At 44.7% G+C, this 20,539-nt stretch overlaps 3 protein-coding genes across 3 annotated transcripts in view; 1 reads left to right on the top strand and 2 right to left on the bottom strand.

Moving 5' to 3' along the window:
* KDM6B (lysine demethylase 6B) overlaps positions 1-20,539 on the bottom strand; it is a 456,451-nt gene that overhangs the window by 96,197 nt on the left and 339,715 nt on the right. The window lies entirely within an intron of this gene.
* On the top strand, positions 1,557-5,411 carry LOC142204399 (extracellular calcium-sensing receptor-like). Its single transcript, XM_075275711.1, has 6 exons — positions 1,557-1,639; positions 2,065-2,218; positions 2,546-3,349; positions 3,842-4,063; positions 4,194-4,317; positions 4,513-5,411. Exons 1-6 carry the CDS (start codon positions 1,557-1,559, stop codon positions 5,409-5,411), a joined length of 2,286 nt encoding a protein of 761 aa, XP_075131812.1.
* Positions 11,194-17,342, bottom strand: LOC142202579 (extracellular calcium-sensing receptor-like). Its single transcript, XM_075272768.1, has 8 exons — positions 17,338-17,342; positions 17,003-17,224; positions 15,995-16,286; positions 15,063-15,899; positions 13,793-13,801; positions 13,414-13,641; positions 13,209-13,332; positions 11,194-12,107 (listed from the first exon to the last, which is right to left on the bottom strand). The coding sequence occupies exons 1-8, from the start codon at positions 17,340-17,342 to the stop codon at positions 11,194-11,196; spliced, it is 2,631 nt and encodes an 876-aa protein (XP_075128869.1).

The following is a 20,539-nucleotide window of genomic DNA, read 5'->3' as shown; positions in this document are numbered from 1 at the left end:
AGAAGAGTAATAGTATCATTGTTTGTGGAGCACATTCATAATCCTGGAGTTTTAGGATTCTGCACAAGAGTGCGCACCCAGTGGTTTGGCATGGTATTACAAGTAGGGTTGAGCAATGGTGTTCGGAAAAGATCGGATTCCGATCGGCGATCGAGAAAATTTCACGATCGTGTTCGGAATTCCGAACACGATCTTTTTAGGTGGGATCGAGATCGGTGATTATTTCCCACAATGCTTTGCTACTGGCCAAGCATTTGGGAAAAGCTAACAATGTTAGCCTTCACACTGAGTATACGCTCTGCTCATTCTGAGCAGAGTGTATACTCAGTGTGAAGGCTCCGCTGCGGTTCCATAGGAATGAATGGAAGCAGTCGGCGCACAGCCTTAAACCCCTGTGTGCCGGCTGCGTCCATTCATTCTAATGAGAGACTAGCTAACATCTCTAGTAGCTACTTACCTGCAGAGATGGCTGGTCCAGTGCTCGGTGTTCTTGTTCTTCTTCGCCTCGCTGCCTTGGCTTAGGAAAGAGTGGGCGGGTACTGGGAGGGGAAACGTCACGTCTCCCCATCCTGTACCCGCCCACACTCTCCTAACCTGGGAGGCAGGGGGCAGCGAGGTGAAGAAGAACGAGAATACCGGGTACCGGACCAGCCATCTCTGCAGGTAAGTGGACACCAGGAGGGACTAAGTAGCACAGGATTAAAAAAAAAATCACTACACAGCGTGGATCTAACAATTAAAGTGTTCAATTCTTAGATTCCATGCTGCATAGTGAATAGGATTGTTTATAAAATTTGATCTCCGATTAGTAAAAAAAATCCCATTGACTTGCATTGGGATCGGAATTGGGATCGAGATCGGGTTCGAATGAAAAATGATCAGAAATCGGATTTCAAAATCGATCCTGAAAAGTCAAGATCGGCTTAACCCTGATTACAAGCAAAGCTTATTGTTAGATTTTACAGAAAACATTGTGATGTTTCTTCTGCACCATTACCATTGCTCCGCCCTTCCCTTACCCTTCTGCCCTTTGCTTAGGTTTATTTAGGGATCACTCACTATAAATAGTAATAGTAATCCTTGTTATTTTACAGGTTTATCCCCGAAATGAGCAACATATCCAAAGTTCTGTTCACCCTCCTCCTGCTCCATCTTATTCCAGTGATTTGGTCCAGGGATGAAAGCTGTAGACTGGACGCAGCAGACCTGGATGGGATATCTCAGCCAGGAGACATAATAATTGGGACTGTGCTACCTATTCACTTAGATAAGATTTATCGCCATGTTTCTTTTACTGAGAGACCACCCAGGACCACCTGTACAATGTAATTCATGTCTTCTACTCTACTGTAAATCATATTTGAAGCAGGGTTGACTTCTGTACTAAGATTTAACGCTTATTCCATTTTATACACCTTATGCTTGCTCGGTTCTTTCAGTAACACCCATATACTTCAATGGAAAGGGCCACCCTACTGAATTCTAGGGATAAAGCAGCACCCATCAATTAGCCAATGGGGGTCACCAGCTTTTGACATAGGTGTAGCCTTTTCCCCATGACACTAGGCCTGAGAGTGATTAAACTTATGCAAGGACGTACAGGTACGTCCTTGCGTAATAAGGAAAAGACCTTCTGGACGTATATACTTTTAGGGGGTTCGGAACCATTTACTGAGCATGGACCCCTAGGATATTATTAGATTTAGCTTAGGGCTATACAAGGAAATGGAATATGTAGTTAGACACCAGCCATGCTGGCAACGGTGGAGAAGTCAAGGCTTTTATTGCCATGAGGAATATCTTTTTCAGACAGCTAATTTTAACAAGGAACTCACCAAGCCACACATGTCTTCTGGCCACTAAAGGGGAAATGTTGTATTACATGGGAGTCACGCAAGCGAATGACCACCAAAGAAAAACATACATAGCTCAGATCTTCCAGATGGGAATCTTAAATAACATCTCTCTATTCTAGCACATAGTTTCTAGTCTTGAAGGAGGTACTGCGAAGTTGGCCTCCAAAGCCATATCTAATGGACACAATTTTCCCTCTTTACCCTGAAGGTTCCATCTTGAGAGCTATCAACATCTCCAAGCCCTGATTTTCGCAGTGGAAGAGATCAATAAAAATGTTGATATTCTTCCCAACGTTTCCATTGGTTTCCAAGCCTATGATTCCTGCACTATGCTCCATCAAGACATAGAAGGGACTTTGAAAGTGTTGACAGGATGTGGTGGGGTCATCCCAAATTACAGGTGTTTAGATAATGTTCCTCTCAGCTCTGTGATCGGTCACTCGATTTCCACACATTCAATGGCAGTGGCTCATATCTTAGGCCTCTATAGATATGTCCAGGTAAGTAATATCTGGGTGTCTATGAAACATGTTCTTCATCTTAGGTTTTCAAAAAAGATATATTGAGCATATGCTGTAAGCTAAATCTAAGTATATGGTCGGGTAATGTGACCCATAAAAGTCTTTAAGCTGCCTTGCTTGCCTCATTGGCTTCCTCTTTTCTCTTAAGTTTTTTAATTGTCTTAACAGATAAGCCATTTTTCCACCAGCCCACTCCTAAGTGACCGGTCAAAGTTCCCATCCTTCTTCAGGACTATCCCCAGTGACACCTTTCAATCTCTAGGCTTGGCCCAATTAGTCCAACAATTTAATTGGACTTGGGTTGGCTTGTTGGCCGTGGACAATGATTATGGAGAACATGGAATTCAACTTGTCAAGAGAGAAATAACTAAGGCTGGAGCTTGTGTGGCCTTCACTGAAACAATTCATAGGAGTAAACCAGATCGCAATGCTCCATACATAGTGACGGTGATGAAGAAGTCAACAGCCAAAGTCGTGGTTGTCTTCGCCAACGATGTAGACTTTGTTCCCATTTTGGATGAGATGCTACGACAAAATCTCACAGGCAAGACCCTTATCGCCAGCGAAGCTTGGTCTACGTCCACCTTAACTATGGAGAGGTTCACAGGTCTTCTATCTGGTACTATAGGTATTGCACTCTATAGTGGGATTATATTCGGATTTCAGACTTTTCTTAATAAGGTCCATCCAAATAGTTCACTAGGAGGGGAATGGTTGAAACTTCTTTGGGAGAAAACCTTTAGCTGTAAATTCTTCATTGACTCCAATACGAACAGTTCAATGGAAAATGGAGACAAACCATGCACGGGAGATGAAAGTCTTTATAGTGTTGTAAACAGCTACAATGATGTCTCCAGTTTAAGGACCACATATAATGTCTACAATGCAGTCCACGTGGTAGCCAAAGCTTTGGAAGATCTAAGCCACTGCAAGGAAAGACGTAACCCATTTTCTAATGGTAACTGTGCCAACGTAAGGAATTTCAAACAATGGGAGGTAAAGCAGAATGGGGGCATTCGCACACTAGTTGGGGGAGGGAATCCTTAGCAATACCCAATAACCTTCTCAATATTATGATCAGATGGATGTGCTACTAAGAAGATGCTAAAGAATTCACCCGAGATCACTGTAGAAATGAAGCAGTCGGGGTGCTAGAGGCTCCTTTGGTGGGGCCAAGCTATAGGTGGAACCTTCTGAAGTCCCTGTCTGGTGTAGGTTTCAATTCTGGACCATGGGACCTCCTAAGATGGCCAGAATTGAAAGACTCCAGAGTTTCTTTATAATTCTGGTACATCTGCTTATTTTTTGTGAGGAGACACGACAGAGAAACTGAACATCTCCTCCAAGATTATTCAGATTACATCTTTCTGCTTTCGGCCCCAGCAGTTTATGATCAGTTTATTGTTGGTTGGAAACCAGAATCATCTAAAGCAGACCTTTTCATTGACGTGTCTTCTTTCACAGCTCCTGAAGTACATGAAGAGAGTACGGTTGACACTCAGCAGTGGCAAGGAGCTTTATTTCGATGAGCATGGAGATCCACCAGCGGTCTATGACATTGTGAACTGGCAGCAGGGACCAGAAGGAACCATAAAGAAGGTCAAAGTTGGCAGTTATGACACCACCTCTTCGAGACTGTTTACTATCAATACAAGTGCAATATATTGGAATAGTGGTGACCAACAGGTGGGATTGGTGGCATTATTTAAAATTGTTGGGTGGATTTGGGATAGGACTATTCAGGGATTGTGTGATTGAAGATGACATCATCAGTGGTTATGAAACAAGCATATAACCAGTGTTGGCTTTCCATCAGGCCCCTTCTTCTGCCTGTAGTCAGAGCTGTCCTCCAGGTTATCGAAAGGCAATCATAGAAAGGGAACCCATCTGCTGCTTTCAATGCATTCCCTGTCCTCCAGGAGAAATATCCAATCATACAGGCAAGTGCTGTATCCCAAGTTGTACTGATAACCAATTGTCTTCATACTTATGGAACACCAACATCTCACGTAGCACATTTTACTCATAAGTATCTTGGAAAGTTAAGCAGGCTTCAGTACTGCATGGAAGGGTTAGGTTAGGTTAGCTTTGTATATGGCTCTTCTTTAACTTGTGTTTATTGTACCCCATTTTAGATTCAGTCGACTGCCAACAATGTCCATGGAATCAATGGCCAAATCCAGAAAGATCAACATGTCTTCACAAGACCATAGAGTACCTGGCTTATGAAGACGTCCTGGGTTCATCCTTGATGGCTATCAGCCTTGCTTCTTCCATAGTTCCAATTGCAATCTTAAAGCTCTTCATCCGACATAAATCAACTCCACTGGTCAAAGCCAACAATATCTCTTTAAGTAGTCTTCTCCTGATAAGTTTGTTCTTCTGCTTCATCTCAGCTTTGTTATTCATTGGTTACCCCAACTTAAAGACGTGTCTCCTACGCCAGGTTACATTTGGAATTGTCTTCTCTCTTTGTATCTCTTGCATTTTGGCCAAAACTCTTATGGTGGTTTTTGCTTTCTTAGCCACTCGACCTTGTAGTAGACTTCGAAGGTTCTCCAAGATAAGTTTTTCTTATAGTCTCATTTTTTCCAGTTTCTTCCTCCAATGTGTGTTGTGCATAACGTGGCTAGCTCTAGCTCCTCCATTTCCACAGGATAATGTTCATGACCTGCCCGGTCTTATTATTGTCGAGTGCAATGAGGGATCTACATTTGCTTTCTGGTGCATGCTGGCATATCTTGGACTCTTGGCTTTCACCAGCTTCTTTGTTGCTTTTGTAGCTCGAAGACTACCCAATGCTTTCAACGAGGCCAGCTATATAACGTTCAGCATGTTGGCTTTTATTAGTGTCTGGGTGTCCTATGTACCGGCTGCTCTCAGTTCACGGGGAAAATATACAGTGGCCATGGAAGTTTTTGCCATCTTATGTTCCAGTTGGTCCCTTGTCATTTGCATGTTTCTACCAAAATGCTTGATTTTACTGTTACGACCAGACTTGAACACCAAGAAAAATGTGAAAATAAAAATGTAATTAAAAATATTGCAAAATTTGTGTGGGTCATATGTTGGGGTATCTACTGGAAAGCAATTCTGGGCCATAGTCTTGAGGAGGCTTAGCAGGGTGCACAATATTTTGCAGTAAATACAGTATTAGCCTACAATAAAAAGGGTTAAATGGGGACTATTTTTACTTACTTCCTGTGAGAAAGCAGTGGCATACCTAGGAATGGCGGGGCTCTGTTGCAAATTTTTGACATGGGCCTTCCCATCTTCCTGACCGACCACCTCTGAAGACCCTGACTGACTCCCCCCCTTCCCCCCCTACACCTTCCTGCACACAGTATTATGTCCCATAGTGGCCCCTGCACACAGTATTATGCCTCATAGTGGCCCCTGCATACACAGTATTATGCCCCATAGTTCCCCCTGCACACAGTATTATGCCCCATAGTGGCCTCTGCAGACAGTATTATGCCCCATAGTGGCCCCTGCAAACAGTATTATGCCCCATAGTGGCCCCTGCACACAGTATTATGCCCCATAGTGGCCCCTGCACACAGTATTATGTCCCATAGTGGCCACTGCACACAGTATTATGCCCCATAGTGACCACTGCACACAGTATTATGTCCCATAGTGGCCCCTGCACACAGTATTATGTTCCATAGTGGCCACTGCACACAGTATTATGTCCCTTAGTGGCCCCAGTAGACAGTATTATCCCCCATAGTGGCCCCTGCACACAGTATTATGCCCCATAATGGCCCCTGCACACAGTATTATTTCCTATAGTGGCCCCTGCACACAGTATTATGCCCCATAGTGGCCCCTGCACACAGTATTATTTCCTATAGTGGCCCCTGCACACAGTATTATCCCCACAGTGGCCCCTGCACACAGTATTATGCCCCATAGTTCCCCCTGCACACAGTATTATGCCCCATAGTGGCCCCTGCACACAGTATTATGCCCCATAGTGGCCCCAGTACACAGTATTATCCCCCATAGTGGCCCCTGCAGACAGTATTATCCCCCATAGTGGCCCCTGTACACAGTATTATTTCTTATAGTAGCCCCTGTACACAGTATTATTTCCTATAGTGGCACCTGCAGACAGTATTATGCCCCATAGTGGCCCCTGCACACAGTATTATGCCCCATAATGGCTGCTGCACACAATATTATGCCCCATTGCGGACCACCCATGAAGACCCACTGGGGTCTTTTTATACCATAAAGTATAATAATCGGAGACCCAAGGGAATATACAAATATAAAAAACACTGTTACTTACCTCTCTGGCTCCAGTTCACTCCCTGCAGATGTCGGCCATCTTCAATGATGTACGGGACGTCACTTGAGCCAGGCTTGTGTTGCAAGCTCGGCCCATATTACATCAGGGACGTCACACACGTAGGCCTGAAGCCTGGAGCCGCTATTTTTTATGTTTCCTCATCTCTCCTGGTTATAAGATAAGAGATAAGATAAGATAATCCTTTAATAGTCCCACATTGGGGAAATTTCAGCATGTTACAGCAGCATAGTAATACAGATACAGGATAATACAGAGTAATATATTACAGACGTAGACACACATCAGCTGAGAAGAGAAGATATACTAGGAGGCCATAGCAACTAAGGAAAAACAGAAGAGAAAAGAGGAAGACCTCATGGTCATCGTCATAATCATTAGTTCTCTGTGCGGAGTGTCTTCGCTTGGTCTGATGTAGATTATACAGCCTGGTCGCGGTTGGAAGGAAGGACCTGCGATAGCTCCTTCTCACACTTGGGGTGAAGCAGACGGTCGCTTACAGTGCTGCCAAGTCCCATCAGGGTCCCATACATGGGGTGGGATTTGTTCTCCCGCATGGAGGTCACCATGGACAGTGTCCTTCTGTCACCCACCACCTGTACTGGGTCCAAGGGGCCCCCCAGGACAGAGTTGGCCCTCCTGATCAGCCTGTCAAGTCTATTTCTGTCCCTGGTTGATATACTGCTCCCCCAGCAGGCTACACCGAAAAAGATGGCTGAGGCAACCACAGAGTTGAAGAAGGCCCTAAGAAGTGTCCCCCGGACTCCGAAGGCCCTCAGCCTCCTGAGCAGGTAGAGTCTTCTGTGGCCCTTTCTGTGCAGCGCCTCCAGGTGATCAGCCCAGTCTAGTTTATTGTTGAGGAGCACGCCCAGGTACTTATAGGTCCTTACTATCTCAATACATGTTCCTTGGATCTCCACCGGGGTCGGAGCACCTCTCCGTTTACTAAAGTCCACCACCATCTCCTTGGTCTTCCCAGCATTAATCCTGAGCTGGTTCTGCTGGCACCATTCAACAAAATCCCGGTTTAAGTCTTTGTATTCCCTATCGTCGCCATCAGTGATAAGGCCAACTATAGCAGAGTCATCGGAGTACTTCTGTAAGTAACAGCTGGAGGAGTTGTGCCTAAAGTCAGCAGTGTACAGTGTGAAGAGAAATGGGGCAAGAACTGTACCTTGTGGTGCCCCCGTACTACAGATCACAGTGTCAGACACACCGTCCTGGGCTCTCAAAAAATGAGGGCGGGTTGTCAGGTAGTCTAGGATCCAGTTGGACAGGTGATGGTCCACACCAACAAGGTTCAGCTTCTCCCTCAGTAGCCCTGGCTGAATGGTGTTGAATGCACTGGAGAAATCAAAGAACATTATTCTCACAGTGTTCCCGGGTTTCTCCAGGTGAGAGAGAGCTCTATGAAGAAGGTGGATGATGGCGTCATCTACCCCAATGCCCGGCCGATAGGCAAACTGGAGGGGGTCCAGAGCGGAGCTCACTAGGGGGTGTAGGTGTGTCAGGACCAGTCTCTCTAGGACCTTCATCAGGTGAGATGTCAGTGCTACTGGTCGGTAGTCATTGTAGCCCATCGGGTTGGGTTTCTTTGGGACTGGTACCACGCAAGATGTTTTCCACAGTTGAGGTACCACTCCCAGCTTTAGACTCATATTGTACATGTGCGTAATAATACCACACAGCTGGTCACTGCACATTTTAAGAACTCTTGCGCTTATACCATCAGGTCCCCCCACTTTGTTTGCTCTAATCTTCTTCATTTCCTTACACACTAGAGACTCCTGCAGGATCAGATATTCAGATTGCAGTTGACCGCAGTTCGGTGGGGGTTGGGTCTTGGTGTGTGAGGGGAGGGGGATTGGCTGACATGCTGGTGGAGGGAGCATTTGCTTGGAGTCGAATCTATTGAAGAATAGATTAAGCTCGTTAAGCCACTTCCTGTCCCCTACTGTCTGATGCCCTGTTGTTTTTTTCTTGTGTCCTGAAATTGCCTTAAGGCTGTCCCACACCTCAGAGATTCTACCCTCCCCCATCTGTAGTTCCATCTTCCGCCTGTAGTTGGCTTTCCCTTCTCTGATCAATTGTCTTAGCTGTTTCTGAACAGCCCCCAGGCCATTTTTGTCCCCAGACCTATCTGTATGTTTCTACCTAAGTGTTTCATTATATTGTTCAGACCTGACATGGAACATCTTCTGAGAAACAGAACGTAATACCAAGCTGGGGAGGAGGAATGTCTGCTGGGGAAAGCCTGGATAAAGAAGTAATGAAGTGATGTCCCATTTCGGCTACCACTAAGAGAGCCCCATGACAACAAAGAAGTTGGCTACTTCCTCCTTCTCATATGAACTTTGCTTCTCATTACCTCCCAATAAATCTTCCTTCATAGGAAATTATAAGCCACCTCCCCAAACGCTCCAGGAACGCCCATATTTTCATAAGCTCCACCTCCACAGTTGTAGTCGTAGTCTGGAGGAGCAGGCTACATCAGAAGTGTAATTGCTTGTGAGAGGCAAAATGTGGTCATGCCAGAAGAGTCTATGTGTTAAGAGGAGCTCCATGCTAAAAGACAGAAGACTATTTGCTGCGTGTGAAGGACTATTATATGACGAATGATGAAGGTAAAGCATGAGAATACGCAACATTGCAGAGTTGTGACCATAGTTGTGACCAGATCAAGTTACACAATGATATTGCTGCTAAGAACAAGTGACCATGTAAGAAGTCCATGAGGTTCAGATGAAGATAACCCTACCTAAAGTTAACATTTGAGCAGACTACTTGATTTTAGGGTTTAACATACTCACCCATTATTTGAGGTACTGAGTAGATCGAGGGCTGAAGCAACCTACCAAGTGCTGCCTCCTAACACAAAGACTGACAAGTCCCAATTTGTGGTGACCATAGTCTGAAATGCGTGCCCCATCAAACATGGGCAAGAAAGGGAAGTCACTATGTCAGTGACCACCATTAAAATGGTATATACTGGGTCTCCAAGTGATTTTGGTGGTGGCAGACCCCCTTTAAGGGGATCATCTCCTAAGAGATCATTGTTTTATTGAAGCTGACCCAGCATTCATCAGATCAGTGAGGGCCCACCGTCTGAGTCCCCTGGAAAATGGCCAAAGTCAAAATGTAGAATTGGATGTCAACCATTAGAATTAATGGACAACCATTCAACTGTCCACTACCTCCTATATTGCAATCTGCTTTGTCTTGGCTCAGCTATTCGGCATTGGTGTCTATGGTCGGGACTCCCACAAATATATTGATGACCTAAGCTAAGAACAGGACATGACTAGTACAGTCTTGGAAAACCAGTATCTAGGCAAGGCTATGGGTGGAATGTGTATTAGATAAGACCCAACAAGTCATAAGTGAGGCTTGAATTTTATTGGCCATGCATAATAGGACAGAAATGACTAAACTTTATTTGTATATAGATTTTTATATGAACAGCACATTATATACAGTATATAATTTCATCATTGGTGATATTACTCAGTATCTACACAATGTACAGTGTGATTTAACTTCCATGGATGTTACAGTTCCACCGCCCTTCATCAGCCTTAGACAACATATGGTTATATATACAGTACGGTGGAGACTGCATATACAGTACCTGATCACCTGATGGGAATTATAGACCACATGTTCAAGGGATAGAAATAAATAACCGGGCCCCCACTCCAAGAACAGTATAGGGGACCCGTCATAGAGCCCTCCAACAATCTAGTCCATTACAGTCCACTACATGCTGATACAATGACACCTCTTTGAAACAACCCAAAATTGCACTAAAAAGTGGTCTTCCATGGAGGTGGTCTTCTCAAAGAGGATGGTTAATATGGAAAACTGAAACGCCATCACCAAAAAGTTTGGTCTAGTCAAGTAGGTCATCTTCTTAAAGAGGTGGTCTTTTGGAGAGGTTACATTGTAATAGGCAGTAGGAGGCAGATTTAGAGTTGGCAGTGGGCCTTTTACCTACAGGTCCCCTGCACAGGTTGCACATATGGCATATCTGTCATTGAAGATGTGCCACTGATGGAAATGGAAGGACAGTGCCCAAGCTGGTATGATGGTGGCCAAATACTTTACCGATTAACCTGGCTGGTCCAAACTGAAGAACCAAGATGGTGGTCTTGGGTGTCTAAATTAGCAATTGTAAATTTTGGCTTCATCTCCATCTCCTCACTCTTGGGTGTTTTATTTCCTAATTTACCCTTAAAGTGATTGAAGCGCTAATTTCCTCGTAAGGGGGGGGGGTATCCAGACCGGGGTTTTAGGTAGTATACTTATTCATGACAAGGTGGCACAGGCCTCCACTTGATTCAGGAGCATCCTCTGGTGGCCCATATACTGAAATCTACATTTATTCAATTTACTACTGCTTCAAACAGGTGATCCATGGGGGTCCCAGCTGTTGGACCCCATCCTGGTCTTCAAGGACAGGTTGTAAATTTACAACTCCCAGCAAACGCTTGGACGTTTATAATCATTTGGTTCCTGTTTTGTCCTTGCCCATCAGATATTCCTTTGAGTTCATACTGGGCCGGAATACTAGAATGAAACATTTAGGGAGGAACATACAGAACACAAGAGCCCAAGTGGAGGATAAGATGGCAAAGATCTCCATGGCTATAACGTATTGACCCTTTGCACTAAGAGTGGCTGGGATGAAGGACAACCAGACACTGAGGAAGGCCAACATGCTAAAAGTGATGAATTTGGCTTCGTTGAAGCTGTCAGGGAGTCTCCTGGCCATAAAGGCTACAATGAAACTTACGGAAGACAGCAAACTAAGATACCCCAACATACACCAGAAGGCAGTGGAGGAGCCTTCATTACACTCAGCTATAATAACACCAGGCTGGGAGTCTACATTATATTCTGAAAATGGAGGTGAAAGAGACAACCAAACAACGCAAAGCAACAATTGTACAAGTGAGCACACAAGGATTATCATGTAGGACACAGTAGGGCTTGTCCAACTCCGTAACTTGCTATCAGGCTTGGTAGCCATAAAGGCGAAGACAACCATGATGGTCTTGGCCAAAATACAAGAAATACAAATTGCAAATACCATACCAAATATCACCTGTCTCAGAAGACATTTCACATTTTCGGGGTAACCAATGAAATTTAAAGCACACAAAAAGCAAATAAATATAGAGAAAAGTAGAAGACAACTAAGAGAGTAGTTATTTGCCCTAATGATTGGGGTGGTCCTGTAGTAAAAGAATAGGCACAGGATAAAAAGTGTAATAACTGAGGAGGAGATGGCGACAGCAGTCAAGGAGGAGCCCAGTGGTCCGGCATAAGAGAGGAACTCAATAGTCTTCGGCACACACTTGGTTTTTTGAGCATTGGGCCACAAGTTCCATGGACATTTGTAACAATGGTCAGAATCTGAGAAAGAAATGGAAAGAATTTTTGGAATTTAAGGTCTTTATTCATACTTGCCAACTTGAGACTCTAAAATGTGGTCCAATTAATGCACATGACCCATCCAAGTAAAAATAAAAATAAATAGAGAACCAAATCAGATCCTTTAAACAAAGACAGAAGCCCCCCTAGAGAAATATGGATCCCACACTGCTCTCACGCAATAAATATGGTCTACTATATAAAATGATATGAAATAAAAAATACCCCAGAGCGTCCTAAATAAATATAGATCACAAGCACCTAAATAAGTGCAAACTTTGGCCCAGTTCCTCTAAATATAAACCCTAGATCCACTAAAGAAATACAGATCCCTTAACAAAAACCGAGCCCAGACTTAACCTTCTAAGCAAATACAGACGTCAGTCTAATCTAATTAAATAAATTCAGATCCCCTAAATAAATATAATCCCTAGAACCATCAGAGATCCCAGATCCCATAAAGAAATACAAAACCAAGACGAAAGATCCCTTAAGTCAGTCCTCAGGCCTGAGCCCCCTTAGAAACTATAGACCAGACCATCTAAACAAATACAGACATTATCCCAGTAAGTTAATATCATCCACAGAAACCCTGAATAAAGTGATTCCAGATCACTTAAAAGGGGCTGTCTGCATTTTAGATTTTTATGGTCTAGCCTTAAAAGTAACCCATTATAATGATAAGTTCCATAAAAACCCTAAATAAAGACTCCCCCGGATCCCCTAAAAAAATCAGTTCAGATTCCTCCATTATACTGTACATACCCAAGATCAGACCCACTAAACAAAGACAAAACTGGGCACCCTAAATAGATACCATATCCCTAAAGAATTTTGAACCCAAATCCCAAACCAGATCCCCATTAACACAGACCCCAGGCTAAATCCCCATTAATGTAGACCCCAGACAAACAAATAAAATCTTCCCTGTAGTCCTCTCACCTCTGTTCACTGCCCTACACTGGGACAGCAAGGAATGGAAGGGATACATTTTTAAAGAGGTCTAAATTTCCAAAAGGTCCGCCATTTTGAATAGTTACCTCTAAGACGTACCAGTATATTGTGGATTTAGAGCTTACTCACCCGTCTTATTAGAGATTTCTCCATTAGGACATGGAGCACACTGAAAACAACAGACAGGTTCTCCTCGTCTCACTACCCTTCTGAAACCTGGAGGACAACTCTCACTACAGACAGATGTTGGAACCTATAAAATGATGAAGATGGAAAGACTGAACATGATACAGCGAGCTTATTATATAAGTCATTTAGGTTTTCCATGAGGTACCTGCTCAATGCCAGGAGGCCATCTGACAGCACTTATATTAATGGTGAAGATGTTTCCATCTGTGGCTGCTGTATCATAGCTTCCAACTTTGACTTTTTTCATGGTCCCGTCACCTCCCAGCTGCCAGTTGACAATGTCGTAGACTGCCGGGAGATCCCCGTTCTCGTCAAAGAAAATGTCTCTCCCATCGTTGAGTTTTACCATTACATTTTGGATGTAGTGCTTCAACTAGAGTTAAGAAAGACATTTTGGTAATTTTGGTAAAATAGGTTATTTACAGGTAAGGTGAGAAAAATGGACGACATGGATCAGTCCTAAGAAGAGTAAAGACATACATTTGGGGCAAATATATGTCCAATATATACCTATAATGGATCACCATTGGAGTCTACAATGGAGAAAGATTTAATTTAATGATAAACTAAATGCTGGCACTCAATGTCAAGCAGCTGCATCTAAAGCCAACAAGACTTCCCCTTGGATTACAAAGGACATGGCGTCTAGAGAAGAAAGATTTCTTTATTTATGTGGGAATACATGTAAAGCCTTCTTCACAAATCTGTATTTCATGTTTATCACTATGGATTTATTCATGTTTAATGTTTTTTGAGGCCCATAGGTTCTCATTTGGTCAACCATGAACAGCATAACATCAGCAAATGAGCAGGTTGGGGTGTTGTCCATGAAAAGCATCGATGGGGACATGTGAATGAGGCCTAAGAAAGCATTCCTTGATGAACAAAATATTCACATTACTAGTATTAAAGGGGAAGGTCCAGGAGGGGTCGGAAGTGGGGTAAAATAAAAAGTAGTGAAAGTCACCTTCTCCTGAGCCTCCTGGTGCCATATCCCCCATTCCATCTGGGGCTGGTACTGGATGGGCTGGAAGTGGCGACTGGTCGATCACCAGTGATGTCACTGGTTCCCATCAGGTGAGCGCCAGTGATTTGCCCAATCTGTCACCGGAACCTGTACAATTCTGTCTATTTCCATTATCGGATAGAATGGAGGATACATTTTCCAGAGGACTGGGGGTGGGTATCACTTTACTTTTTATTTTACCCCATCCCAGTCCCTCCTAGGTTTTCCAGTGATCCTGGAAAATTCCTTTAGTATGAGGTCCCACAACGTGGGAACGCAGCTTTATATGTTGCAGATTTTGCAGTGTTTTTTGTTTTTTTGTTTTTTTTTTTGAGCTAAAGCCAAAAATTCTGCTCAATCCAAGCAAAAAACAAGTAAAATCTGCAAAGAATAAAGCTGCGTTTTTGCAACGTGGGTCCTCAGCAAAAGATGTAAGAATTTGGGTCTGGGGATCTGATTGATAGCCATTAGGGGGTCAAGAATGTTTTTTTTTTTCTAACAAATTGGTCCATGCCAGATCAACTGGGGTTTGTAGGTATATAATGTTGGATGTTGAATGCAATAAACTAAGGTAGTCCTTTGCATTCTGGTGCCAATTCTGGTGGACATTGTCCCCTTAAGCTCGGCCCCTTTTCAAGCTCATCCTAGCATGTTCTAGTTGGACAAGTTGGACAAGCATGTCCTAGTTGGACATATTGGTGATTTTTTTTGTTTATGGTCATCTAGTTTCCTTTAATTTAGTAATCTTCCCCAGTGTATAGTGGACATAGTAACTTCATGAATCTCACCTGCCAAGGCTTGAAGTGGTCTATATCTGCACAGCTCCCATTGTAGAAGGGTCCTCTACCTTCCATACAGGTTCTCATATCATGAAGAGATTTGGCTATGACGTGAACCGAGGTGTAGATACTCAAGGAACCTCTTAAACTGGACACATCTGTGTACGTGTTCTGAACTTTCGTGAGGTCTTCGAGTCCTGTACAGATCTTGGTTGCATTAGCCTGTGACTGCGAACCATCCATCATATTGAAGAATTTGCATCCAAAAGTTTTTTCCCAAAATATTTTCCTCAGAGTTTTCTCCGAGTTATCTGGATCATTAGGATGGATACTATTCAGAAATTCTTTAAGTCCGGGAATGGTTGAGCTGTGGAAGGCAAAACCAATGGATCCCGAGAGCAACATAGAGTATTTTTCTGCTCCTAAAATTGGTGAGGTTGACCAGGCTTCACTGGCCATAAAAATCTTCCCAGTAACATTCTGCTTTATCATCTCATCCACCAGTATGGCAACGTAGAGGTCATTGGCAAAAACAAGTACAACTCTTGCCGTTGATGACTTAATGACTTTAGTCACTTCAGGGACACTTCTGGCCATGTTATTGGCGTCCATGAACTGGGTAAAGGCCACACAAGCTCCGGCTTTGAGTATCTCCTCCTTAACCAGCTTGGTACCTTCATATCCATAATCATTTCCCAAAGCAATCATGCCAACCCATTTCCAGTCAAAGTGCAACATCAGGTGGGCCAACCCCCGTGACTGAAACGTATCACTGGGTACAGTTCGGAAGAAGGAAGGAAATTGCCAGCGGTCACTGAGTAAAGAGCTAGTAGAAAAATGACTTATCTGAAAAGAAGCACCCAAAAATTTTCAACTAAATTTTATTTGTTGGCCATTTAAATTATTAAACATATCGACATCTCCAACATATAGGACCCTACCTGTGGATACCTGTACAATCCCAATATGTGAGCCATGAGAATTGAAGATGTTGACATGGCATGGCCAAGGACTGCGGCCAAAGGTGGATTTTCGAGGCAACAGTAATTTGTTATTGGCTTGCTCCGTCCTGTTAACATCCACAAGGTTCCCACAAGTTCCTTTCGCAAGACAGCACAGGAATCAAAGGCTGCAAAACCCAATGTGATGTTCTGGAGAAGATCTAGACGTCCATTGATCTCCTCTAAGGCAAATCGCATGGCCTGGAACTGCTGGAACATTTCTAGTAGAAACCTAGATAATAAGACATGATGTGAGGATAGTAGGAAGGTCACAATCTAGAATCCATCCCATTCCCCCTAAGTATGAGTTATAGGTTGGACTTGACCTGTGTCTTCAACCATCCTCATCTATGATGTTACTATGTTACAAAGATCAGTCAATATGAGATTTTGGGTAAACATTATACCAGATCTTTCTCTAGTAATTTAACATAGACGATTAGGGTTATCTTAACTTTTCTATGGCCATTATGGCTCTGCAACATCTATACGAGTATAATGTCTACAAGCCCTTGTAAGACCAATTATGGTGGACTGTGGATTTCCCCTTCCGATGGTGAAGACTTCTTAGAAGACCATTAAACGATAAGGGGGGAAATCAAACAGAACTTAATCTATATTGCCCAGTAGAGGTCCCGTATCTTATACCAGACATACAATATTGGATGATTGGAAGAAGAAAAAAAAAAAGAAGAGGACCATAAACAGAAGAATGAAGACAATCGCATAAGTCATGGACACGATATAAAGAAACCTGGTGACCCATACCCAAGGTAGGACATTTTGGAGAAACCAATACACTTAAACGTCTTCCAAAGGCCACACCGTTCCATCATAAACTACGCATAATGGCCAATATTATTAAGTGGACCATTCACCTAGAAAACCAATTTGGGGTAACCAAAGAGGTTTCCCAGGAATACCTTGTACTTAAGAATAAGGTCTTACATGGAGCACACGCCTTCTTTAGGGTACTCTGTAAATGTGAATGTCTGGAATAGCTTGTCGATATGGAAAGGTAGCAAGACCCCGATCAGAACATCTCCACCACCGATGGCTCCGGAGAGATTTGACGTGCTCAGTCTACATCCCATATCACTTCCATAGGACACCAGAATGAGGTAGGATAAGAGGAGATGCCAAAGACACCAGTAGATGTGAGTGATCAGCCTGAGAGAAGGAAAAAGTGAATTACTATATCTTCTCACCTTATAGGATGGTCAACTAAGTCATGTCCCTAGTCCTTATCTGCTCCTCTCCAACCCTCTACCTGGAAGATTTACCTCATTCTGTCTCATCTTCTTTCCAGATCTGTTCCTTTGCCTGTCGGAAAGCCTCCGTATTATATAGAGGGAAGACGAGAAACTACAATTCCCTAAGTATTCCATGCTTTGGAAAGCTGGGAGAGTAATTATTTAGATTATAGATGACGCTGGAGACTCTTCGGCTCGTTTCATTTCCAGGCGCTAATTTATTATGTCAAGTCACGAGCAAGACCATGATACATGGCAGAGGTATAGCTATAATATAGAAAAAGAGAAATGTAAAGTATAGTCGCTGTTACTCCCAGTGTTTACAATGCAGAGCTGGTCTAGGTGGGTGGGATTACACTGGGATACATCCGAATACATAGCTACTATTATTGTAATTCTGGAGAACCTGGAGTGATAAAGTGTATCCTATTAATATTATAAAGATGAAAGTTTGTGAGTTTGGATCTTTGTGGGTTTGTGTGTTTGGATGTTTGGATGTTTGTTCCTCAATCACAACCAAACGGCTGAATGGATTTTGGGGAAATTTCACACACACACACACACACACACATATTTGCCTGGAAAAGGTATTAGGCTATTTAAAATGTGGGTCACTCACCCCAAATCGCCACCGTGACCCTCCAAAGGCCCCTCCAGGCTCAGCTGTAGAAGCTGGCATTCTGCCAGCGCTGGTCTGTCCACGCACCTCCTATTGGTGCATGGCAGGCTGTGGGCGGGCTATAGAGCCAGGGCTGCGGCACCATAGGTTGGGGGCTGAAGGTGGGTGTGCCGATTGAGCAGGGACACAGTGAACAAGATGGCGGTAGCCCACATCATCTCGGAGCCGCAGCTATACTAGGCCACCTGCACACATCGCGGATGGAGGAGGCTGCTGCACCCGACATTCCACATACAGGTCAGTGCACCGGGGGGAGGGGGTTTCCCGGGGAGGGGGTGTCCCGGGGGTGTACCCAGGGATCAACCACGTTCCCCAGCTTCATGTCCCCCTCCTACATCGGCCCCCGTGTAGTAGCACTCACCTTGGCCATGCTCTCCTGCCGCTCTCTCCGCTCGCTCAGTGCACATAGTTCTCGGGCTGCTGCCTGTGTGTGGCGTATATGCAGCAGGGTGCGGCCCAGCGTCATAGCAACATGACGACGGGCGCTTGGACACACACAGGCAGGAGCCCGAGAACTATGTGAGCGGAGAGAGCAGCGGTGAGGGAGCGTGGCCAAGGTGAGTGCTACTACACTGGGGCCGATGTAGGAGGGGGACATGAATCTGGGGGCAGAGATGGGGGACATGAATCTGGGGGCAGAGATGGGGGGACATGAATCTGGGGGCAGAGATGGGGGGACAAGAAACTGGGGGCAGAGATGGAGGGACAAGAAACTGGGGGCAGATGAAGGGGGGGACAAGAAACTGGGGGCAGAGATGGGGGGACAAGAAACTGGAGACACAGATGGGGGACAACAAACTGGGAGCAAGGAACTGGGGGGACAACACATATAAGCGGTTCAACGCCACCGCCAACCCGCACACAAAGTCGCGGGTAACTGCTAGTAGAGTATATAGAGCTTCATGGTGAGCTCTGCTAACTTTACACCACTGGAGTCCTGGTACAGAGTGGTTCAGAGTAGCAAGACCAAAGAATAAGGACAGATAGATAGTTCGGTAGTTGGCCATAGTAAAACCCAAGTGGACTATAACTTCTGTCCTGAAAGTGGTCAATACATATGATGTGTCACACCTGAGCCCTCGCACCTGATGGGGGATTGTAGGGATATAGTGTATGCTGTGTACGGTGTCCAGGGGCCTCATTACATGTATATAGGTATGTAGTGTCCCCTAAAAGCACCACTGCTAATAACTTTGTTACTTTAGCCATTGAGTGACTTCTTGTTCACCTCGGAATAGAGATAGCCTTATATAAGAACCTGCAATTCCCCAACAATGGTTGTAAAGGAGGACTAGGTACCAAGGGTTGCCCTGGATTGCCCTGGTAAAAAGGTACACAGCCACACCTGTCCACATGTATAAAGGGCCATACCTGAGGAACCCGTTGCTGTAAGTGAATTGTGCCTTCAATTTGCTCTGTGCCTGGTCCAGTCATCATCCTGTCTCTTGTGCCCATCATTCACACCGAACATCAAGGGCATCCCAAAACATCAGTAGCAGGGAGCACCCTGGGGGATCCAACACCATTACCTATGTGTTGACCCCTCATAACTGTGCTGCAAGAGGATTTGGAGCCAAAAGCCACCATGATCAGTGAGGTCATCATCTTGGGCCTACTCCTAGCTGGACCTTCTCCAAACTTTGTGCCTCTGGCTATCAAAGGTGCAACTGAAATATTGAAACTCTCATCCATACCCCATATCCAGGACAACCCAAGTCACCAACAGTCAGGAGACCCACAGCAGGTAGTGGACTAGGAGGACATCTTCACCACCAGACACTCAGAGTGACCCATTTATCACTGTGCCAGGACCTATAGGAGGACTTGGTACCAAAATCTTTGTGATAGGAATAGGAGCGTATAGCCACCATCTTGGCTCTTACCCACAGTGGCATCTCCATATGGCTTGGACCAGGCTGTTGACAACCTGAGTCATGGTGTGACCCTTCCCACTACTCTAGGCCACCACAGAAATGCATATTAACTCATCCTCTATCCTAAATCCCTAGAATAGTAGCTATTAACCTCTTCACCACTCTAAAACTAACAATAACCCCATTCCCCCTACGCCCAAACAGCAGCACAAGATGGGGTATTCCTGCCCCTGTGTACTGTTAGGACAGGTGGAACTTTTAATAAACTAACTAGTTACCCTCCCATAAAAGGTCCAGGAGACCTCCCCCTCCCTGTGTTTTTTTCTGTCCTGTTACCAGGACAGGTGGAGGGAGAGGTCTCCTCCTCTCCCACACATTTTCTCTTTTTTTGGAGGAAATCTCCCTTTTCTAGCCCCCCCCCCCTCCCCCCATCTTGTGCTGCTGCTATCAGAGTCTTACCGGGGGTTTGGGGCTTTCTTTGCCTCCCTGACGGCGCCTCCTGCCTTCTCCGGTCTGGCGCGGCCCCATCTGTGCTGCAGCGGATGGGGGGGGATGGTGAGGCAGCGTATCTGTTCTCGGCGCTGCGGCGCCATTCGTCCGGCTGCCGGGGGGAACTGTAGATGCGGTTCCTTGTTTCGCCGCGGGCACTATTTGCTGGTGCTCCGCGGACTTCCTCTCT

Source organism: Leptodactylus fuscus, chromosome 5 (assembly GCF_031893055.1).
Source record: "Leptodactylus fuscus isolate aLepFus1 chromosome 5, aLepFus1.hap2, whole genome shotgun sequence".
NCBI lineage: Eukaryota > Metazoa > Chordata > Amphibia > Anura > Leptodactylidae > Leptodactylus > Leptodactylus fuscus.
Note: the sequence above shows the minus strand (reverse complement) of the source record. Positions and strands in the feature narration are given on the sequence as shown.